This window comes from Poecilia latipinna, unplaced genomic scaffold (assembly GCF_001443285.1).
Source record: "Poecilia latipinna isolate Pla-1442-1.1 unplaced genomic scaffold, P_latipinna-1.0 Scaffold190, whole genome shotgun sequence".
Lineage (NCBI taxonomy): Eukaryota > Metazoa > Chordata > Actinopteri > Cyprinodontiformes > Poeciliidae > Poecilia > Poecilia latipinna.
In genome coordinates this window covers 320,393-344,573 of record NW_015112806.1, presented here as the reverse complement: position 1 = coordinate 344,573, position 24,181 = coordinate 320,393, and the positions used below count along the sequence as shown (strand labels likewise).

The 24,181-nt window shown below is 38.5% G+C and overlaps 2 protein-coding genes across 4 annotated transcripts in view; one reads left to right on the top strand and one right to left on the bottom strand.

Moving 5' to 3' along the window:
* Nucleotides 1-12,422, bottom strand: part of nnt (nicotinamide nucleotide transhydrogenase) — a 27,462-nt gene extending 15,040 nt beyond the window's left edge. The window contains exons 1-11 of one of the 2 annotated variants that reach the window (XM_015030739.1): nt 12,338-12,422; nt 10,650-10,865; nt 7,574-7,803; nt 7,013-7,230; nt 6,280-6,367; nt 6,081-6,169; nt 5,501-5,688; nt 5,194-5,327; nt 4,897-5,088; nt 3,379-3,532; nt 2,278-2,439 (exon numbers count right to left, since the gene is read on the bottom strand). In XM_015030739.1, the coding sequence (XP_014886225.1) occupies nt 2,278-2,439; nt 3,379-3,532; nt 4,897-5,088; nt 5,194-5,327; nt 5,501-5,688; nt 6,081-6,169; nt 6,280-6,367; nt 7,013-7,230; nt 7,574-7,803; nt 10,650-10,803 (1,609 nt within the window). In that variant the 5' untranslated portion in view covers nt 10,804-10,865; nt 12,338-12,422. Of the gene's footprint in view, nt 1-2,277; nt 2,440-3,378; nt 3,533-4,896; nt 5,089-5,193; nt 5,328-5,500; nt 5,689-6,080; nt 6,170-6,279; nt 6,368-7,012; nt 7,231-7,573; nt 7,804-10,649; nt 10,866-12,327 lie in introns of both variants that reach the window. The other variant, XM_015030740.1, reaches the window with a different exon arrangement.
* Nucleotides 12,379-24,181, top strand: ccdc80l2 (coiled-coil domain containing 80 like 2). 2 transcript variants are annotated; one of them, XM_015030742.1, is made up of 13 exons: nt 12,379-12,481; nt 16,279-16,845; nt 16,922-17,010; nt 18,261-18,434; nt 18,536-18,687; nt 19,674-19,985; nt 20,081-20,321; nt 20,401-20,557; nt 21,845-21,981; nt 22,322-22,473; nt 22,724-22,827; nt 23,410-23,490; nt 23,626-24,181. In XM_015030742.1, exons 2-13 carry the CDS (start codon nt 16,566-16,568, stop codon nt 23,961-23,963), a joined length of 2,217 nt encoding a protein of 738 aa, XP_014886228.1. In that variant the 5' UTR covers nt 12,379-12,481; nt 16,279-16,565; the 3' UTR covers nt 23,964-24,181. The 2 variants fall into 2 exon arrangements, with proteins under 2 accessions (XP_014886228.1, XP_014886227.1); XM_015030741.1 differs by lacking the exon at nt 12,379-12,481 and having other exon boundaries at nt 16,129-16,845.

Genomic DNA, 24,181 nt, shown 5'->3' with positions numbered 1-24,181 from the left:
TCTAAACGTTGAATCAACACTTATTAGATTTGTTTATCAGAACCTCTACAGACACATTGCTCCGAAAACAGTTTGCCTGCCGGACTGGAAAAAGAAAGAGAGGGGAAGATAAAACGATAAAAAGCACAAAGAGAGAGAGAGAGAGAGTATGTGTGTGTGTTTTAACCAAAAAGACTCAGGAAACCTTGATAACATCATCCCTGTAATGATTTACAGGCAGTAAAATGCAATACACGGCACTGAGAGCTTGCCTTCACACACATTTCTGTGCATTTTAGCTTGACTAACAGGTGTGTGCATTTGTGTGCATGCGTGTTTGTGGTTGAAGTCTGCAATTCTAGATTAGCTTCTCAACAGAAGGGAAAAAAAAAAAAAAAGAAGGTGGAGGTTTGACCTTATGTCTCTGCCAAACGCTAGCTTTACAATCATGTTTGTATATCAGGCCTTATACAAAGTTTCAAATGTTGCCAAACATCATTTCTCAACTTCTATTATGCAATTACAAGCTCATTTAAAATCTGTACTATAATCAAAGAGATGAACGCAGCAAGAAACAACATGTAGATACGGCGCTAGAAGACAATCTGATAGAATAACAAGTTCTACAAACATCTGAATATAAGGTTTCTGCACATTTCTCATGTTAAATGACCATACATTCCCCATTTATTTTTAAGTACAAATACAAAGGTTCCCTGAACAAAAGACTGATTAAAGACAAACAGATGGATAGATGAATGGATGATAAAATGGGTGGACAAACGGTTGGAGAGATAGACAGCCGGTTGGATGATGAACAGTTGAACAGACAAATTATTAGATGAAAAGATCAGGGTTGAACAGACAGAGACTTTTTCTAAAAAAAAAAAAAATCCTTAAGGATGGAATACATTTTAACAGTGCTTTGTAGTATTATTGCTAAATTAGAACTACATTTCTTGGAAAAAAGATTAATAAACAGCCAGACAGTAAAAGGACAAGCTAGTTCACGGCAGATCAAAGATGCAGATAATCAAAAACCGTCTCGTATCCAGTTACACACCTAATGCGGAACCCAACGGCGTTGTCTGACCCCAACAATGAACGCACCAGTCATGTCATTTAGACGAACCTTGATGCCAACTATGACACATGCGCAGGCGTATATTTGATCAACTTTGATATCACAGCTCTGAGACAAAAAAACGAGGTCTCGTGGAACAAAGAGCACAGAGTCAGTGCTCTCAAGTAGATTAAAGTTTCTCTCCCCCAGTCAACAGACGTGACAGATGAGCTTTTAGTTTTCGACTGGATATGAAACCAGTATCTAAAGAACCGAGGCTGACCCACTGGCCGGTCACCAGTGGAAGTAACACTATAAATGTTCCCCGAAGAATATAACTGTCCATCACTAAAACTCTAAACTCCACCAAGGTTCTCTAATGTCTGCTAACGATTGTGTATTAGAGTGTGTGTGTGTGTGTGTGTGTGTGTGTGTGTGTGTGTGTGTGTGTGTGCGTGTGTGTGTGTGTGCGTGTGTGTGTTAACAATGCCTGGCACAAAAACAACAAGATCTGACTGCATCCATGAGCCATTCAGTGACAGGAGTGAGACATTTACACAACCACAGAAGATCTGGACCCAGAACAGACAGTGAGGGGAAAAAGAAGAACTAGGTGGCAGGCACGGGTCAAAGAAGCTTTGAAATAAACTTCAGGCCCCGTTCCCCTTGTGCAAGTGGTGTTCAAGAAGATTTGTGGGGGGGTTTTGCAATGAAATCATAATTTTTTTTTAAAAAGCAGCAAAAACAGGCAAAGAAAAACACCAACAGCTTTAGAGGTCATTGGGGATGTATAGTAAAGTTTTAAATGTCCGTTGCTGGTTTCCTCGACAACTGAGCAAAAATGTCCGACTGTGTTCAAGAGGGAAGATCTCCCTGAACCTGAAAGATCACCAACAGTGTGTTGCTTCCGGCTTCATCGTGATCAAAGCCCTGAGAACCTCTTCGACCTCTTGGCGACAAAAACACAAAAGAGACTTTATGTGCAATGCACTCAGTTTTCTTGTTTCGTCTGTAATTCTACTATAGATGCTGCTATTCAGAATTAGAATTAAAAACTCACACCAAAAAATTAAAAAGTTTATTTATGAAGCCTTTTGTTCCATATTTCCTGTAGTATTTTTTTTTAAAGTTGCCAGCTGCTACTTTTGCAGCCTTGTTTTTCCAAGAGTCAACAGACGGATGGGTCAATGTTACATGTCAGAAACTCGTGTGAAAGGTTTGAAATGGTCACCAACCTGAGATGGCGTTGGTGACAGACATGAGTGGAGAGTGCAGTGCAGGAGTGACTCCCCAAACCGTGTGGTATCCCACGATGCCAGCGAGACCAAAGGTGGTGACCATCTGGGTGAAGGCGGCGTTAGGAGCCGACAACCCCAGACCGAGCAGGGTGCCGATACCTGTAACAGAAAGAGAGGACATAAATCTAGACTTCAATTAAATTTTAGCACAATTAATCACTTTGTTTAACATGCAAATCTTTGCATTGCATTTCTGAAATGCCCTTAAATCTGATGCACCAGTGGCATCTGCAAACAACAGAGATGGATGAAAAAGCCAGTGGGGGTTTGAGTTTTGCTTAAAAAAAAAAAAAACGATCTGATGGGAAGCCAGGAAGAACTATAGCTGGAGTTGGCCTGTCCAGCAAAGTCCTAACATACAACCTCAATGCAAAACATGTTGCAACTGCTGCAGACGTCCCCAATGTGAATGTCAGCTTTCACAGCCCACATTTCTATAAAAATGAAAAGAACAATTCATTTGGTTCATCATGATGACTATGATAAGTTATTGTTATAATACTTTAGAAGGTAAAATTATAGCAACCTTTGTGAAATCTGCATTTCTTTGCTGACTAATAGCTGTTTAACTAAGTGTAAGTCGGTTATAGCAGCAGCCAACATCAGCAGCTGTGTGGCTTTTAGCAGGAAACGACTCCAACATCTAGACAACCAGTAGAAGCACAGAGCTACACGTGGTGAACTCACACCGAGCGCTGTGCAGGACCACGAGAACCCCTCACCAGAGCTCTACTTCAAACAACCAGCATAAAACTGATTTTACAATGCACACTTCCTGAGACCAAAAGGTGTGTGTGCGTGTGTGTGCGCTCGCGTTAAAGCCTCCGAAATGCGCCTGTCACTTCTCGTCTCCTGCACACATTCCAGCAGCGACTTGAAAAGCGGCTTGTTAACCCATCCTTCACCTTTCAGCACGCCTCCGCCTCCCTCAGGAGCCGCTGCTAACCATTAACAGTGATGAAAGAAAAATCTGGACAATTTTCTCTAATGAAGAATCAAATTAAAGCGGGACAATCAGACTCGCCCAGAACTACAAACCTCCAGTGTACAAGCTAGCTGTGGTGAGTGTGGCCTTGAAGGGGGAGACCTGTGAGGCCTTCTCGGCCTCCAGCTCCTGGACCGTCTTGGGTTTAGGAGGAGCTGCGATGGGAACGTTGTTGGGCTGAGGAGCGGGGAACAAGTTCTGTCCGTTCTAGAAATGAAGGCAAAAACAGAAGCAGCATGGGGTAGCGAATAAACAGAAGACGAGAATTTAAACCATTCAAAGCCATTATGTTATTTTACTGACTTAATTATTAATATATTAGAAATTCGAAGTGTGTTTTTATTTTTCTTAGAATTAAATTAAGGCTTATTAAGGACATGACCTTCATCTGTAGCTGTAAACACCTTGAGAACACAGAGGAAAAGATAATGTTGTCTTTGAGTGACACCTAGTGACTACTGAAGGCACTGTCATTCTTTTAATTGACTAAGGTATTTATGCCTCATTCTTTCAGACGGCAAAACTTTCTAAATAAGGTTGTATAGATATAATCCTGAAAGATTAAAACACCATTTCCTGTATCAGATTTTACAATAAGCACAAAGATCTTGAGTCTCAACAAATGGCAACAAGAATTTGGAGATGTAACATTATCAATCATGGAGCAAACATGTGTCTGTTTGGAACATGCTGTTCGGTGGCGGTCAACAGAAATGCTGCTTATCTCTGGAAACCTGATGCACTTTTATCTTTTGTCTCAGTGGACAAACAAAGCATCAACTGGAAGAAACTCAACTGTTAGCTAACAAGTTTAAAATATTCTTCCATTTATTATGTGCATAATGGAGGTTTTCACAATAAAAAAAACAACTGATATTTCCTTGATAAACAAAGAAATGTCATATATTGATTTTAGTTTTAAAAATAACAAAATTGAAGGCATTTTTTGCCCACTGTTTGTAAATGCCTGATGTTGGGTAAATCATGATGAGTATTCTTTTTATTGTCAATTTGGAAAATATTAATTTCCATTTTCTATTTTAAACAAAAGTTTCAGAATATTTTAAATTTTTCATATTATATTCTAAAAGAATACTTCCGTCTTTAAATGTAATCAAACTTTTTGTTTGACATATTTCCTATTGTAGGTAGAGATGTGTGTTAATCACATCATTCATCTTCATTGTGAAAGATTTACAACTGTAATAAGAAATGTGATTTATCGCAACAACAATACATTCTAATTAATGTAATATGAAAAACACCAAAATTGAAAGTATAGCCAAATATAGGATAAAACTTTTTGACCCTATCAGCCACCCATGTATTTTTTTTTATTATTAAATCAAATTTAATAGAAAAAAAAATGCATGTCTTGTTCTACATGCGCTGTACTGGAGCATTAGAGTTTCCTCACTAAAAGGTTTGATTTGTGAGTTATTTCCTGTTCAAATTCAGAACAAATAAACTTGGCACTTGTTTCTTTTTCTGTTGCACCGCAACTGTAACATATGTGCACCATTAAAAAAAATAACAGAATCAGAAAAAGACGTTTAGTCGAGCCCTCATACCTGCATGACAACTGATCCTCTGACAACGTGATCCATGGTCCCGTAATCAAACACATCCTTGACATCGAAGTAAAAGTTCTCCTTGTCTGGACTGATTGCCCGCAACAGCTTAGTGATGTTGTTGGAGTACAGAGTGCTGGACTGTGTTGGCAAGCGGCTGGGCAGATCTGTGTAGCCGATGTGAGTCACTCCCTAAGATAATCACAAATTGAAAAATGTAGAAAAACCAATACATATTACATAAATTATTTCCAATTTCTTCCAGTTTTTCTATTAACACTGCTGCTCTGCACTGACCTTGTGTACGGACAGCTCTCCTGGAACTGTGGTCTCAATGTTTCCTCCGGCCTCAGCGGCCATATCCACCACCACTGAACCGTCCTTCATGCTCTCCACCATTGGTTTGGTGATGAGAATCGGTGCCCGCCTACCTGCCGTATTACAATTTTAAGAAAAAGAAACAAACCCAAAAGACAATGGCATTAAAAATGTCAAAGGTAAGGCATCTAAGGTTGATGTAAATCTTTGGTCACGTTAACTATATCAACTATTTCCCTAACGTCAGTGAGAAATTCCCAATAGTCGGAGAAAAAAAACAGCGTACCTGGGATAAGAGCCGTGCTGATGACAATGTCCACTTCCTGACACTGCTTGGCGAACAGCTTCATCTCTGCCTCTATGAACTCCTTCGACATTTCCTTGGCGTAACCTCCCTGGCCTTCTCCCGACTCCTGTATGTCCACCTCCAGCGGCTCTGCGCCGAGGGATTTAAACTGCTCCAACGCTGCAGCTCTGGAAGAGACAGGGGATGACGTGAAAAAAGGGGATACAGTTGTTGGAAATATGATTATGAAACAAACACTGAATGTAATAAAAATTTGTAAAAAAAAAAAAAAAAAAAACATCTATTCATGAACAATACATGGCCAACATTGTATTCTGAATTACCGGTCAAACAAAATACTTTATTTTGTGAAATAAAACTGTGAAAAAACATTTTCAAACATAGCAACAAAACTACATTTTATTTAAATCTTTTTAAAAGCCCTCATCTCTAACAATAAACAAATTCCTCAAAAACAATACGTCATTTTATTCAAATACTGCTCAGCTTGCTGTACAAACCTTTGTTTGTTTTAGCGTAATTTTCAGGTGAATGATTCAGAACAACCACGCAAACCAACCTGGTATCAAATCCTCGGACGATGGCTCCCATGGCCCTGGCGGTGCCAGCAGCTGCCAGACCTGCAACACCTCCTCCAATAATCAGCACCTGTTCACAGAAAAGGCTGGGAGTGACTAAAGCAATGCTGCTGCAAGACGGTTTCAACTCAGTAGACGGATAGAGAACACCAGATCGATGCACAGTCACTCCGCCCTTACCTTTGCAGGTGGCACTTTACCAGCTGCTGTGATTTGTCCCGTGAAGAAACGTCCGAAATTGTTGGCTGCCAAGACGACGGCTTTGTATCTGGAGACAAAAATAAAGGGAAAATGTTGAAGTCTAAGCCGAACATAGACAGCTTACCGAAAAACACTGTAGGAGCTGATAAAGTAATATTTAAAAATGTGTGCAACTTATCTAGAAATATGACAGTAATACAAAAGTGCTGTTTGACTATGGACATAAACTATTAATAACAGGTTTTAACATCCCTGCTGCTATTTGCACAACTTTTAATTTCAAGTAAGTCGTCCATCGCTGCTTTCAATGCACAAATATACACATGCAATCAGTCCTATTCAGTTGCACATTCCTCATATGTTTAACAACTGTGCAGTATTACTTTTTCCTACTCTATAAATTGCTCTTACAATTCAATTTCTTTGTCTTATCTTTTTCTGGTTTAATTTCTTTGCAACCTTCTGATGGTACTCCTGAATTTCCTCACTTTGGGACGATAAAGAAGATTTCTCTTCGATATTTCTATTTTTTTCTTTTTTGCTTGTTGATCATGATGTTTGTATTTTAACCATGGCTATTAAGGTCTGGTATTCTCAATCAGAATATAAGCATGTTATGTAAATATAACATATCTTCGTATTAAAACATATTCTGGTCCATGAACCAGAACATGAAAATCTAAATGCAGAACATTCCAGCTTGTCTACCTACCCTGCAATGTTTGCCATGGAGCTCAGTGCATCGTAGCCCTGGGCGATGGTGACCCTGGGCACCTGGTCCATCGCCAGGACCGTGGCCTTCTTCTTGGACAGCATGTCCATCAGTTCAGGGTTCTGAGCTGGGTAGATGAAACTGAGTAAAGTCGATGATTCCTTCATCAAGTCCACCTCATGAGCCCCCAAAGCAGGGCTAAATGTGGGCGCACGGACCTGGAACCCGACAAATCCAGTTGAGAAAAACACACATCATTCTACACATAGACAGATACTGGTACTAACTCAGTGGAATTGCTTTTAAATTGCTTATTTTACTTTTTAGATTATTATTTCTGTCTGCCTGCATTACGGAGAAAAGTCAAAACCTTGCAATAAGTCTAAATTAAAAGTAAATATGTAAATTAATTCTCACAAATGTCAGCTGTTTTATCAGGTGGCTATGAAAATATGTTGTGGGATGGATCCACTAAGAAAATACTGACTACAGATTAAATTAATTTTTCCCTCTTCAGCCACCTCACATTTTTTATTTCCTCCTCCGTCAGTGAAAGCCTACCTTCACCAACAAGTCGGACGCCAGCACATCTTTCACGTCTTTAATTGTCGCTCCGGCTTGAGCGTACTGTTCGTCGGGGAACTTGGAGGGCTCTCCGGCTCCGGACTCCACGACGACATTGAAGCCCTGCTTGATGAGAGCCTGGACACCAGCTGGAGACAGGGCCACACGGCGCTCGTTCTGGAAAATCTCTTTGGGAACGCCAACGGTGAGTTGCTTGTATGGGATTCCTGGAAGACCAAAAACATTTGAGATAAGGTCCAACTGTTCAATGACTCACATTCATGACTGACTGATAGAAAACTGGAGAATAGAAACAAACAAAAGCTTTAAAATCAATGTGATGATGATTGCAGACACTGATTCTATTTGATTAAATCTTTTGAGCATTTTTCAAAATTAGAAATTGACCCAAAACAGTAAATACATAAAACACACTAGAATTTATTGTTTTAAGCACATAAATGAGAACCTGCCAGAAGAAGTCAGAATAGGCTACACTGCAGAAGACTAATTTATTTAGAAAAAAACAAAAAAAACAACTTCCAGTCCCTTAACTTATTAGCTAAGGATAGGGCAGATGTTTCACCATGTCCATTACATGCACTTTTTCTTGTTAGGGTTGTTGTAGAAAATAATTCATAAATCGGTGTAGACAAATGTGTTTACCTGACATACATTTTAGTTGGATTTAAAAAAAAATAAATAATAATAATAGTATCCATTCATCAATGACCTTTGCTGGCAGACCATACTTTTACCATTCCTGAATTGCGGTCAAAGACCGCGCAATGTTTTTCAGAGGACCACAAATAACCTGCAGGCCATATTTTGAACACCCTGGGTTTACAGAAAACATACTGAACTTCAGGTTAATGTTTATTCAGTTTAATTACATGTGGTAAAAAGCAACCTCTACAAAAACACACAAATTGTTTCCTGAAAATATTGCAAGTTCAGTTTACAGTATTATGCTGTTTTGTTTGTAACATACAGCTAAGCTTAAAGATAATCATACACCTTGCAGATTTAAGTTAAAGTAGTGATTTAATTTTACTAATATTTTTATTCTTGCAAGTGTTATTATTGCTTTGCCAAAATCAAGCCAGAGTCCCAACTTGAATCTAGCAGAGACTCCAAAGATTACAATGATGGCAAGAAGAACTGGAACTAATAATCAAAACACCAGTGAAAACATGCCAGTGATGATAAAAGTATATTATTTTCAATTGATTATTTATAAGGGGCGTTAATATTGAAGATGGATTTTTTTATAATAAAATACAAAAACAACACCCCTTTTCCATTCATTTATCAAGTTAGATTTATTGAAACCAATTTTAAATCAAAATCTACCTATACTTTTTGGCTTAAAAATACATTCATGAGATTTAAACTGGAATAAAAAGAAGGCAAACAACAACAGAATCAAGTAAGTTCAGCGCCCTCTGAGAAGAAAGCTATTTCTGAATCTTTGAGCAACAAGCAGGTCACATGCTGCATTAGCAGCAATGGAAAATTCCACCTCAGACTTTTTTTTCCACCTTCTCTTCATATAAACACAAGTGTGATACATTTCGGGTTCCTTCCCTTTTCTTCTGTGAGAATCCATCTCAATGGCAAGATACTTAAAGGGATTTTAAATGTCTAAATAGCTAAAGGTCAATAATACAATTATATTGGGTGTTCTCTTTTTTTTTAAATCCCAGTATAGATAAGTCCACAGAGGTCAAAGCTAGGTCATATCAACACACAGCCTGTGCCTGCTCTACAGAAACTCGTCTGAGGCTGTGTGTTCAGGACAGACGCTGCCAGCTGTTACTGGACCTGTCTGAACTGCAGGAATGTCAACCTCTGTCACCGTGAACCAGAAGGAGAAGCAAACACACGCAAACATTAAGCTCCTGCAGCCAGCTAGCACCGGTTCATAGGACACACTTCCTGGCTGCGTCAGATTAATGGCAGCAGTATCCTCAAAGTGATATTGAAGCTCAAAAACAATAAACGGTAGCACTTCCTGTAGTACTTTAAAATAAATTGTCCTCAGTTTGGTTTTCCATGCCTATACATTTACAAAAAGAATGCATTTTTTTAAAAGCAGCTATTCAAAGATAACCATGTACTGAAGAACAATTAACAGGTAACACTACTATAGATAAAGATGATAAATTAAATAGCAGTATGGGAGCAACTTTGAACTTTTAAATAAATCAGGAGTAAAAACAACAACAACACTGCTAAAGCCGTCCAGCTGAACACAAACTAATGAGACTTTCCACCAAAGCTACAGGTGGTGTTGCCTTCATGTTTGTAGCTGAGCTCTATTTACACAGCCTTGCAAATGTACTCACATCCCCATTTTGTCATAAGTGTGCGTAATAGTAAAGTGGGGGGACACAGATACAAGGTTTTCACAAATTGCACAAATGAAAAACAGAACAGAGTGCCATATCTCAGTCTAAAGTCTGTATTTAGCTCCATATTTCTTCTCATTAACCCCACCCATCTTGCCTGTCCCTGCTGATGAAAAGTATTCCCACATCATGATCCTGCCACAACAGTGTCTCATTGTGGGTATGGTACAAATGGCTTACATAATGCCACAATTGCTTTCAGTATTCTGTAAAATGTGTCTTTATACTGAGATGGAATTAATACAGGCAGAAACTATTTATGAAGGTAGGAGGCATATCTGTAGTTTTAGACTCTAACTTAGCTGATTGTAAAATGCACTTTGTGAGAAACTTTGCTAAGAAGAGACAAAACTTTGTATATATGTAAGACTATTAATGCATGTATGAGTTTTACCGTTTTTATTATGCCAAACCACCAGATTGTTTGAAACAGTTGGATTTCCTCAGGTTGCAGATTATATCTAAAAATCAGCTTTACTCCTCAAAAGAAATCATACTTGTGTTGGAATTTCATGTCAGCAAACACAACATGACTCTGCAGAGAGTCTTCACTGAAGAAATACTTCACCAGCAGCATGTTGCTTAGGACTATAAATGTAGTCATTTCTAATATGAAATCTTACTTTTATTTGACTATTTTTGGATTAAACTTTGTGTCTGACCTGGACCTGTGCTCCGCCAGAGCGCTTGATGAGTCCGGAAGAAGCGCACACATGTTGACTTGATGGCAGGGCTGGTCTGCACCTTCACGGACGAGACGCCCCCGAGCACGGGGGCTGAGCAGCTGGACAGCACGACGCGCAGGAGGCTCGCCATGGTGCACGCACGCCTGACACTCGCACTGCAGCAGGAGCTCAACGGGACCGACAGCTGACGACCTGGGGAGGAGTCACGATGGATGCGTGCCAGAAGAAAAACAAAGGAGGGAGGTGGGGAATTAGTAGAGGTCAGGAAAGAATGGATCCGACAAGGTAAATAGACACGTCAATACATTTCCTGATGCGATCAGGGGGTTTTAAACAGAAAAATCTTCAACCCTGCAGGAAAAGAAGAAATAATTGCTACTTTGTCTGTTTGTTCCATATAGCTTCAAAGAGGGAGGAGTGGGGTTATGTTATGTGCATTGGCAAAAATAAATAAATAAAAATTACAACCAACCATTCACTTAGGTTGTAGCTCACTGATCAATACCAAGCATCTGGGACGGCTTGTTTACTATACATCAAGATAATCCAACAGGCTAAACTGGACTCTGTGTCTGGTATAGTAAGGTTTATTCTAGAAGTGACTGGTTAGCAACAGGCTATAAACTTCTCTCTGCCACTCTTTGACCTCAATAAAGAGGACAACTAAGTGTACATGCTAAACATACGCGCACACACAAAGCAATGTGGACACCGAAATCAAAGTAAAATGAACCGACATTACGATTTGTCCCAGTGGAAAAAGACAAGTTGGGGCAAAACGTGTTCACTTGTTTTTTAACTACCTCCTTCAGAGCACTTATCAAGCAAAAGTGTAATTTGCCATTACCAGCTACTCAGTTATATTTGCTGCTAATACTTATAATGCTGCATCTTGTGATTTCTTTATGGTGATTTACTGCAACAAGATTAGACTTTTTAATTTCATATTTATGTAGAAAATATATTATTGATCCAATCCAATATAGTATTAGGAATGCATAAATCAGGCTTTTCCTTTAACAGTTTCTCACTATCATTGTGGTCTGTCTTACTGATTCTGACTGGATCCTCAATTTTTATTATAAGGACAAGAACAAATCAGATCTTGTAAAAATGCGAAAAGGAATTAAATAATTAAATAAAATTATAAAGATTTGACCATTTTGAAAAAAGAGCATGTAGTACCATGTTTTCCAATCATGCATCTTGTACTTTTTCTGCAAACATTTACAGAATAAGCAGTATAAATCTGGTTAGAGAGGTCTGGCTAACAGCTGCCCGTTCACCTCTAAATCCAGGGAAAGTAACAACTCAAATCAATGACTTCCCCGCAACAACACTGTTTTCCAACAGTGTTATTCACAGAACCTGTGTGAATTTAATGTGCTTTAGTCAGCAATGGAGATCCTCTGTGCGACACATCCATGCTGACTCCACCGCTTTCTTTTTGTCCCCTCTCTCTCTATCTGCAGAACAGAGGAGCTAACATGAGCTAGCTAACCGGCTGGCGCGCTGAGAGGCGTAGAAAACAAAATCCCCATACTTTCATTGTAGTAGGCGATGAGTCAAAACAGGACCACTGCGCACTCAAATGTGCCCGAAACTAAACAAATGCAAAGTGAAAAGTGTGACAAGTGAGGTTAATGACGAATACCTTCACTGACCTTTGCAGACAGTCCGGGATCTGTGCAGCACAGCCGACTTTCCGTCGACCCGGAAGGAGTCGGCGGATCAGCGGCCGCAGGGAAACATTGACGTGTTGGCACCGCGGTCAGTGACGGAGCACAGAAAAAAAATTAAAATAACCTGTCGTAGCTTGTGTATTTCAGTTCATTATGATTTAAGTGAACATGTAATAATTGTGGGTGTTATTACATTTATTGAACGATACGGAAAGCATGTTCTGAGGCAAGATTTGACGTAAATGTAAACTAAAAAGAAAACTGCACTACGTAGATATAAACAGATAGGCAATTGTAAAGAAACTCCCCAATGAACGCATTAGTCAAAATACTCCGAGTCAAATATTCCCGGTCATTTAAAAATAAATTGTCCTGAGGGTGCACGTCCATAAGCTTCCACTGTGTGTCGCTTTATTGTAGCCCAACTGTGAAGGACATTTGTTCCGCGTTCTGGGGTAGCCATCGTTTCAGTTCATTTTATGTTTATAAGGACAAAACAAATGTGAAAAATTATCCTTAGGCTTAATACAAATTATAATTTCATTTATTAAGGGGGCAAGAAGTTGCACAAACCAACCTGGTATCTCATATTAAACGTATCCCTAAAGCAAACTGGCTGTGCCAAACTAAATCATTAACGTGTCTGACGTTTAAAATCTTTTTGTAAACAAACATAAATTTGTTCACTGTTTGAGGAGGTGTTTTTAGAAAACACATTTATTCTGAGTATTATGGGGATGACATACCAATGATAGGATATTTTTATCAGTGTGTTGCAAAATGTTCTGTTCCAATAAATGAAATACTAAGTGGGTGGTATAATGATCAATGCGCTATCTATGTTCTGAAATAATTTTCTTTCCTTTTTGGAAACTCATTTTTAGGAAGATTTTAATAGTTCAAGCCCACATCATATTTCATTTGACCCTTTCTTTGGTCTCAGACACAATAAATGTGCCTGAGATAAGGCGTTCCTGCTATTTCTATCTGTCTGTTTTTTGTTTTTTTTTGTGTACTGCAGTCTGGTCCCTCATATGCAAAATAGCCCTGGTTTAATAACTTTATATACTGCACACATTGGTTTGTGTTTGAGCTCTGGCATATTTAAAACTAGCAGGACAAACAGAACTGCATTGACTGTATTCTTCTACTTACACATGTTCATCTGGTTCTCTTTATCAGGCGCTGAGGGAAGAATGCATAGTTTCTTTTCTTGCGTCTTGTTCTAGCATTGCACCCGCAGATAGCTCCCCTAAACAAATTGTCTTTGTTTGCTTTTTTTCAGTTAGAAACTATTTAAAAAAAATAACAGATTGAGACACCGCTTTAAGCTCAAGGGGCAACCGGAAGAATATATTTACCATCTTTACCAACTTTTGCAACCTAGCACTCAATGATATTTCAGTCCAAGCACATCTTGTAACTGCTTCAAATAACACCACACTGAAACAAACAAAATAAGCCCGTGTGTATTTATAAATAATTAAATTTTACAAAGGAGAACTAGTACATCATTAGCATTTTTTTGCTCAGCAAGAATAAATATTCGACCAGACAATCAGCAGATCACTCCTCAGAGTTTCCACATTCAGTTAAACATCCTTTGACTCGACGCCTATTTTTTGCTTCGGCTCTGATGAGCTCAATAACACCCAGAGCAAGTGACGTTAAACAAAAATAGTAGTTGTGTTGCAATCTGAAAGTTGTTGGTTCTTTCCAGTCACTATCTACTGCAGTGTTTCCCAACCCTGGTCCTCAAGGCACACTGACCTGGATGTTTGAGATGTTTCCCTGCTTCAACACATTTAGATGATTGCAATTCAGCCTGTTAATCAATTGGAATCATGTGTGCTGAAGCAGGGAAATGCCAAATACATGCAAAGGCAGCGTGCCTTGAGGACCAGAGTTAAAAAATAAAACACTGATCTACTGCATGGTTTTCAAATAAGTATGGCCACTAGCGGAACAAGTCAGCGTCGGGCCGGGGGGCGGGGCCAATTACCGGGCCCCTAACCAATCACCGGGCCCCTTACGTGGAGTGAAACTGAAACTGTTGAGCACCCTTGTATATTAAATACAAGGGTGTATTTAATATTAAATACACCCTTGTCAACAGGCGAGGGCGCACTTTCTCTGTCTATAATCACATATTTCAATGACTTGAAACCATTCCTCCCTCCCTGGCACCTCCAGGCCCGGGCCCCCATCCGGCCCGGTTTGGGGGGCAGCAGCCTTCCTATAGATCCGCGCCTGAGTATGGCGACACAGTTGTCAGGAGGAAATGGGGCACCTGTTCATCAACCTGCTTTTTTTTTTTTTTAGAAACTGTAGTGGTTTTTTTGTGTTTTTATGCAAAAGGACATGAAACTTGTGCAACATAATTTCATTCTGCATTGTGTCTTTGAGGTGGTGCTGAATTACAATAAAGTAAATCTTGAATCTTGAAGGCCACGTTCTGTGTCGGTCAGTATGTAAACATTTCAAGAACTTTCAGCCGTGTTGTTGGCTTGTGCTGACTTTCTTTGCTTTAAGCTTTTTTTTTTTTTTTTTTGCATAGTTATTTCCTTTAGGCATTGAAATTAAGATAAATACGTACTCATACAAAGAGTAACTGAATTTACTTTTCTGGAAAATATAAAAATGAATAATAAAAAAATCACAGATACAAAATACATGTTAACAACACAATGCATCACATAAACATGAAAACAAAAATCACAATTTCTGAAAAACTGCTTTTTAGATGGAACTCATGTCAAACTAAATTTGTCTCCTGATTTTATGCTGTATTATTGAGAACTCTACGATATCTTTGCATTTGAGCTGGTCTCTTAAGTTGTTTGGTGATGCACAAATATGAGGTTAAACATTGTGGGGTGCAATTGTGAAATAAGTGTTTGCTTTGTTTTGGAACTAATTCTTAAAGACTAATTTGGCTTTGCGCAAGTTTTTCTTTCAAAGTCAGCATGTTTTATCCAGCTTGAACTTTTCTCTGATTCGCCATCTGTTCTCATCTTTGAGTGTATTTATGGATCTACTGTCATTTCCCTTTCTGTCACCATTTTTGGACATCTGGCTGCAGAGTGAACTTCCCGCTTCTTTTCTACCACAGGTCACTTTTGTAAGCTTCCTTTCTCTGTTGCTTTCCTCTATTACACAAGCACATTAACCAGCACATTATCTTTTCTAATTAAAATCCCTAAACATGTCAAACAAGTTGCGTCACTTTCATCTTTCACAAGTGATACTCGTTTTTTAATCTAATATTTTCCTAGCTCTGCATTTGTTTCCGGGGAACACGCTGCATGTGAAGATCTGTTCTCTTGATTAAAGGTGTCGCAGCCTGGTTACCTTCACTCTGACCAACTTTCTGACTTAAATTGTCTAACAACAAGCTTCTTTGACATATACAAGTTCATGTTTGTTTGCACATACAGCAATGTAGTTCAAAAGTGCTTTCAAAGACCTTGAAACTGGGTTGATGTGCTGCATTTTCCTGGTTTTGGTGAGAACGCCAGCAGCAGCGTTCTGAATTAGTGTTGAGTGCAAATGTGCACATGTGCATTTATTGGAGCACTGGTTAGAGTGCATCTGCATTTGTGACGATTGTTGGATTGCCAATAAACAAAAAAGTATCTTGTTCAGACACAGATAATGTGTGCACATGCATGAACACAAGAGTGAGAGAGTGGAAGAGAGGCAGTGAGAGAATATTTTCTTTCTACTCCTCAAGAAAAGTCTTTGAAGTTGCAGAAAATTCCAGGAGTTTCCTGTTAACAAGCCTGGGCTATAATGTGAACCAGGAGTGTGTCTGTGAATGAGAATCAGTCTCTTGGCTGGCGAGAGGAGTTAGGATCCCAGCAGTCTTTGCTGTCCTTTCCAGATTCCACATTTGATTCGCTTCTCTGTCTTTCCTTTTTCAGAATGCAAAGTTTTGCAATGCTCAGAGGGGCTTTGAGGTTCAGGATGCAAAGTTTGGAAACTTATTAACTCAAGGTTTTTGTGAATTTTCTTTCTTTTTAAATCATTTGTGTGACTGGGAGGTCCTTCCACTGTATTTTGGATGCTGCTCTGTTTTCCGAGAGCGAGCAGTGGAGAAAAAAAAAAAACCGCAAATTTTTTTTTTTTTTTTTTTATCCCAGATGACATTTTTAAGCAGCAGCGGCGCTCTGACACATGATCAAACTCGCTTTCAGCCATATCAGTAAAGATGTTGCATTTGTGTACTTCGCACCTCCTTGTGTCGCTACTTTGTTTGTGGAGCCTCAGCTACACAGGTTTGACCACAGCCTGGCCAGGCATTCCTGGAAGTAAGCCAAAGTCTGATTTGGACCCAAATGTGAGAGACTGGGGGGATTACTCAGATCTCTCAGCTGGAATTGAACACGGACTTGGACTGGAAGAGGACAGAGAACAGGAGGAAAACAGAGGAGTCAGGGAACCATCATCCAACTTGGCTCCTGAGCTGGATTTCCTGGCTGACTTTGCAGGCAGGAGAAACTAGCTAATCAGCTGATGCATCCATTTGCCTATTTACACTTTATTCAACTCCAATGTTCCCTCCAGGTAAGAAGCGACTGTGGGTGATAACTGCTCCATCACACAATGATAACTACCTACGGATGATGGAAAAACAGCTTGAAGACATGGAGCAGGTAATTTGCTGATGTGTTCATTACACCAGGGTTTTCAAACTGTGGTACAAGCAATACTTCTGGTGCTTGAGTGATCTCGTAAAAATCTCACAAGTTAAATCCATCTGTAAGCCGAAACATAATATACAGTGGTGTGAAAAGAGGCTTGATCCCTTATAGGTTTCTCCTCTTTTGTTAGACCAGGAAACAAATTCTGATATTATAAACTGACTAAAGACAAAATGCAATATTGAAATGATGGTTTAAAGTGTTTAAAGAAGTAAAAAAAAATAAAATAAATAAATAAATAATAATAATAATAAAACAGAACATCTAAATAAACTGACTGGCCCCCTTTTAAATCATAAATTAAGTTTGATTAACAAAAGCACAAACAGCTAAATAAAATCTGTTGTTCAGGGACAGGTTTTTGAACAAGTCTTCCTCAAAATAAAAATACAGTGAACAATATTTTGAGAACTCCTGAAAATTACTGAACTGGATGAGGGTGAAACAGGAGTTACTGATGATTGCCTAATCTATTAGTCTGTAACTTGGACCAGTTACAGACTAATAGCAGAAAAAGGTTCCTGTTGTGAGCTTATTGAAATTGCTTGGTTTTTTTGTGTAGTGACCATTCTAAGTGTCCAAAATATATTCATTTGGACATTTTGACATTTTCAGTCTTCTTACTGAATTATTTATACAGTTTTTGCTGAAACCGTTTCTTGTTTCTTCATATTTTTCTTCTAAGGAGGAGGTCCTTCTCATAATATTTTCAAGTTATCTTGTGCCATTTTTCTTCAAAGCGTCATAAAGCCTGTGAGCATAGTTTCATGGACACAACTTACACCTTATTTATCTTATTTATTTAATTCATTTAAAAAAAATCATGTGGTCTGCCGTTGACGGTCAACTAAAGAATGACGCTTCGCTCATCTCCTGGGTGGGGTGCTTTCTCTATTTTTACAAACACAATATTAAGACGCTGTTCATTTCCTTGAGTTAGTTTTTCATAAAGGCCTGATACATCTGCTCTAGTACTCCAGCATTCCTCACTTTTTACAGCAGACTGCACATGTGCTGCCTTCAAAGACTAGAGAGAAAATAAGTGAAAGCAAAGCTCCCAGGGCATATTTTGACTTCAGAAAGCCTCAAGAACTTACTTATCAAAGAAACTGTAAAAATGAATTCTTTGAACGTAAATGATAAGAGTGAATGGAAACCTTTCAAATAGCTTTTGCCTGTTTTTCCTCCTGTGTCGTTTTCAGAAAGGGCTGAACTGCCGTTTAGCAGAAAGAGACACTTTCATCATAACCATCATCCAGAATGCCATGATGGAAGGTCGCATCCAGAAAACAACTTTTCACGGAGATGCAACGGTGGAGAACCTGGATCCTGACACCGTCACCAAACTGCTTCATTACCTGGAGCTTTCCAGCCAAGTAAGACTTCCAACAGACCGTCTTTATGCTGTTTTTGCTCCTGTATCAGTTTCACTTGCCTCTAGCTTACTGCATGTTGTGCTTTATGTGAAACATTTCAGGAGCAAACCTTCACCATGCTGGTCATGAAGAAGAACCTCCAGGTCAGCGAACGTTTTCCTTATCCAGTTCGTGTTGAGGCAATTTTGGAGCTCATTGATCAGTTCCCAGTGAGGAAAATGGAGAAGATGACCAGAAAAGGATCAAACTTAAGGTTTTGTCAGTGGAAAACACTGGTTTAGTGAGAAACGTAAAATATGTTAAAGGTTTTGTAAATCAGACATAAAAATCTGTCATGCAGACAAATTGGTGCTATTGTAGCAAAGCTTAGTAGAGACATTTAAGCATCACAACTCAAGAAAGTTTCTTTTCACCAGCTGCTGTAAAAAGATGATCTCAACGCTTTTTCTTTTACATACTGTTAACATGTAAAGAATTATAACTGGAGACTATTTTGCATGGTAGAAACACAAATAAAGACAAAAACCCACTAAAGACAAAATACATGACTTATAGAATGAAAATCAAAAATGTCTACAAGCTCATTTAAAATTTAATTAACTATATAGTTAATTAAATTAACTATACTACATTTGCGTTGATAATATATCACACAGATGACAGATGGTGTGTAATATAATTATATATAATATCACTTTACTATCTAATTATTTTAATGACTCGTATGTGTCAACATAACTTTAGTCAATATATTTTATGGCTCAGTGCATCACAGGAATTGTGAACTAATAAAATATTGAAACAATAAGTCTATGCTGAAGCTATAAGACTGATTAGTTTATAAAATGGCTCACTGATTAGCAATATAAACATAAATCAGTGTAAATGTCTCCATCCTTCCATTTCAGCTAATAACATAGCATTGTTATTTTGTAATAACTTTCTATTTTATTATATGCTTTTAGAAAGATTAGAAAAAAATAATAATAATTTTGAAATACACTGTAGTTTTGTGAATTTCTTTTCAGTTTCTTACTGAATTGAATTATGAACAATGGGCATGCTTATTTATTTGTAATTGTAAAATATCAATAATTTATTATTTGTTTTGTAACTATAAATTATTTTTCTTGTAATTACTCTATAAAAAATAAACTTCCATACATTCCTTTTATCAATTAAGCATTTAGTCATCTGTGACATCTCATTTTTATATTTCTAACTATGATTTTGTCGTAGGTGCAAAACCACAAAAAAGAAGGTTGTAATGAGAAGAAAAAAGAAGATGATGAAGAAGATGGTGCTGAGCCCTCAGAGAGCGGGAGATGTGACTTCAGTCGTGGCTTCACAAAGACAACCCTTGGACAAGAAGGCTGCGCTGAGGAGTAAGATTCAGGATATACTCAACGGCAGGTCGAGGTTTGTGATTCGTAAGACGCCTGCTGGATCCGCAAGAGGAAAGGCGTCAAACACCGATAACTTGGAAACCTCCAAAGTGTCCAGTGGAGTCCAGTCTGTTCCACAAACTGATGAGAAAGTGGAGAAAGACAAGTAATGTTTGTTCAATTTTCACGATTTTCTAAGAAGTGAACATTAAAATGCTAGATGCACATGGCTTTGGTAGAGTTTTTCTCTTGTCTTTACAGGCCTCCTTCTTCCACTGACAAAGGAAAGGAAACAAATGGAGGACAAAACACGAAAAACAAAGAAGAACGAAATATAAAGACGGAGACAGAGAAGAAACAGGGCACAAAGAAAAAGGGCAAAGGGAAGAAAGGAAAGAAAAGAAAGGGAAGAGGGAAAAAATCCAGCAGAGAAGTGAGTGAAGAGGACAAAACAGCCCTGAGAATATTTTTGGACGGTATCCGAGGGTCCAGAAGGCTGATGGTGAGAAACTTGTATTAGAACAATTTTGCCCCTTTATTTGATCCCTTTGCCAACAAATGTTTCTGTTTTTGGTCACCAGCTGATCTCGACGCCCAGCAGGGACACAACTCTGTACATCCAGCAGACCGAGGAGAACAACAAGCAGCACTGTGAACTCGCCATCAGGAAGATAACCGTGGCGACCATGGTGGGAGAAGGAAGTGACGCCACGATCTCTGTGCAGCACCAGCAGCTCGGTGGGGAAAATATTCTGAACATTTGCTTTTAAATCATTTGGTTATAGTTCCTTTTAACTCAAGTTCTCTGAAGATATTTTAAAGATGTGAAAAACCCCCGCCATTAATAACTTCAGTTAACAGGGGAGTGTTGCATATGTTTTAGAAAACCATGACATGGAGGAACTATGGTGTTTTTGTACAGCACTAACAAAGAGTGCCTTTACCATCTGTTATGGCGTCTTTAGCCCAAAATAGTGAAAGTTAATTAAAATTTAGAGTAGAAACATTCACTGTTTGGTGGGAAAAACAACACTCAATTTATCAAGCTAATATTGAAAGACTTTTGTCAGAGCTACTTTAAAATGAGCCCAATTTAAAATTCTACCAGGATACTAAAGATCTGTCCAGTGGTAATCCAGATGGCACTGTTCATCTCCGACAGCTAGGGGAACTCAGGTAAAGTTATGTGTCAAATACATCCCGAATGGGTTAATACTGCTTTATTTGCATGTATATTCAAAGGACAGTGGATTCCCTGTGTTGTGCACAGTGTATGGACTCATGGAAAATATGGCCAAACACCACAGCCCTTCAACGTTTATCAAGGAATTCCTCTTGATCATGTCTTGAAAACTGAATATTTAAAACAGAGTTTGGGATATATCAGTACTTTGTTCTACTTGTGGCACAAAAAAGACTTTTAATTCTCTCGCAGTCCTAGCTCGGTACTTGGAAAGAGCGAGGCAGATGTCACGATTGGATAATGGGGAATGTGACAGAGGTGGTGAGGCACAAACACCGTCACTCAGGATTCAAACATTTAACCAACCCTCAGTCTCTCCTGGGACACAAAGTCCTTTGTTGTTTTACTTTGTACTAAAATATGTTCATCTTTGAGACCCTAAACCTATTTTCTTTGGCTTGACAGTGAAATCTGGCAAATATTTGCAAACCAGTGTTTAGCTTTAGCTTTAGCTTTAGCTTTAGCTTAGCGTTGGCTTGATTTTAGTTGACCTACAAAGAACAAATCATATTAAAAATAAAAGCAGTAGTCCAATATATACGCTTTATAGCACATGTCTATCCTTAGTTTGAATCTAGTAATTAGAGTTTTAAAAAATGACAGCTACCTTGAACTCAACACTTCAGTTTACATCTTTCAGAAGAACTCAACAGTGTCATGATTAACTGTCTCAACAGAGTGACATGATCTGTGGAGAAGATTTTAAGATGTGTTGTGTGGATTTGGGACTTTCCGTTTCAGTGTTTGCCCGTGATATTTTGTCTTATCTATGTGTGTTTCAGAGTCTGAGCGTCCTCTTCAGGATCAATCAGAGCAAGACTTTGACTCTCGTCTGATCCCTCTGCTAAGAGCAGAGCTCGGCTTGTCCTCCTCCGACCTCTTCTCGATGACTGTCACAGATTACGACGTCAAACCTAAAGTAGGAAAATGTCTCACTCATCTTTGTGGCTTCCTGTTTGGCAGCTATGTTTTCTTGTTTTCACAAATATTAAGATTGAGGTGTGTTGACACTTGGGGCAAGGGTAAGATCAGGAATCTATAATGTTTGCATTTCTTTTATTTGTGTGAAAACCTTTAAGCTCATTAAAGTCTAAAATGCTTTACAGTTAATTTTTTTTCAATCTGTGTTTTGGGATTTTGGATCGTGTCACATTAAGCAACACGAACATAAAAGTCAGTGTTAATGAAATTCAAATGAACTAAACAGGACTTTCTTGTTGCCTATTCTCGTTTTCTTCTTTAACTCATCTTTGCTTCAGAGAGTCTTTGAGGCTCCTCCATCAAGCCCAGATCTGTTCGAGTACATTGACAACTTTCCCTCCAGGCACTCTGAGAAAGAGAAAGAAAGGAAAAGCCCTGCTGTTTGCTCCAAAGACATACAAGCACCTGAGGTTGAGAACTCACTGCTCAGGTAGTCATTCAGTCATGCAAAGGACGCATCTGCAGACGTTTTTTTTTTAAAGTCTGCACATGCAGTTTTAAATAGATTGCATAGATTTTGTTGTGCGTTTATTTATTTCATCCAATCTAAATATGAAAAATGGACTAATTCTAGTTTGATCATTTGTTTTTGTTCCAAAGAAGATTAATAAATGCTATAAGTTGTACATTAGAGCAGTGGATGTTATTGTTTAATACAGCACTTTTTAATTTCTGTACAGATTTATGTCTAAGCGGAGGCTGCTACTGATTTCTGCTCCCTCAGAAGACGATTACTCTTTCCAGCAGCAGATTTCTGCTCTAAGTGGTCAAGAGTGTCAACTGGGTAATAGAACAGAAATATTTTGGTTGAGTTGTGCTTTCACTTTGAGTGATTAGCAGTTGTAATTTTACCCATTTAAGGATCTTTCTGTGGAATGTAACTAATAGTTAAATTAATAAATTCAGTTAGTCTATTTGTGGATTTCTTCACCGAGCACATCCAAAATATTTGAAATAAATTGAAATTTATGATGTTGAAACACCTAGTTGAGTTGTAGGCCAGGTCCCTTTGGTTCCACAAAGTCCTGTGAGCTTTATGTTTCAGGTGGGACATTGTGTAAAGCGATGTGTAACGCTGGACTTGCGGTTGCTTTAACTGTGCATCTACAATCTAAAGGCGACCTTCATAAAATATACAAAGAACGATACTGATTTTTTTTTTTTTTTTTGCATAGACAACTTCTGCATATCCTGAGTTTCAACAATCTTCATTTCATTTCCAAAGCTCTACAAGTCTTTGATATGACTTTTTTGGCAGTTTGAAAAAGTAAAAAGCATTAAATATGAACCTTTAAAAAACTACAAATGGATGGATGGATTACTAATCTCTAAAGTGCTAAATCTGAGATCTTTCTTCTCTTCACAGGTATCCGACACTTTGCTCTGTTGAAATTGACTGGAAACGGACCAAAAGCTTCAGGGACTGTTGAGCTATATCCTATAAATGGTAATAACTTTTAATTTTGCTGGACCATAAATAATATTAAAAAATTAACTGTACAAGGTAAAAGAAAAAGTGTTGGTTCCTTATTCCATTACCATTTTTACCGTAAAGGCTTTCACTCCATAATTTTTCCTCCAGGTCGCAGTCAGAGTGAGGTGGAGCCATTATCTCGTGATGTGGTCAACAACCTGAGAGAACAGCTGAAAATCAGTAAAGACTACTTCAGCATGCTGATTGTGGGGAAGGACAGCGATGTCAAGGCATGGTTCCCGTCACCGATGTGGTCCCTGGACAACATCTACGACCTGGTGGACTCTATGGAGCTTCGTATCCAGGAAGCAAACCTCCAGATGAGCGTGGGGATCCACTGTCCCGAGGACGAAGGAAGAGGAGGCGGTGAAGCAGAACACTATCCTGGACATGAGGATAGTGACAGAGCTGAGGAAACGTACTTATATCACCAATCAGAGAACTAATGAGATTTCATTTAACCTAGAGGATTCATGAAAAGCATCATATGTATTCCTAATAGATTATGATGGATAATGCTATTTGTTTGATGAATATATGAGGACTCATGCCAAAAAGACCAACTGATCCTCAACCTACAACTACAAATAGACTTCTTCAGGTCTCATTAACAGCATCATGAAACTATAATTGGACATGATAGAAACCACAGGGGAAAAAAAAT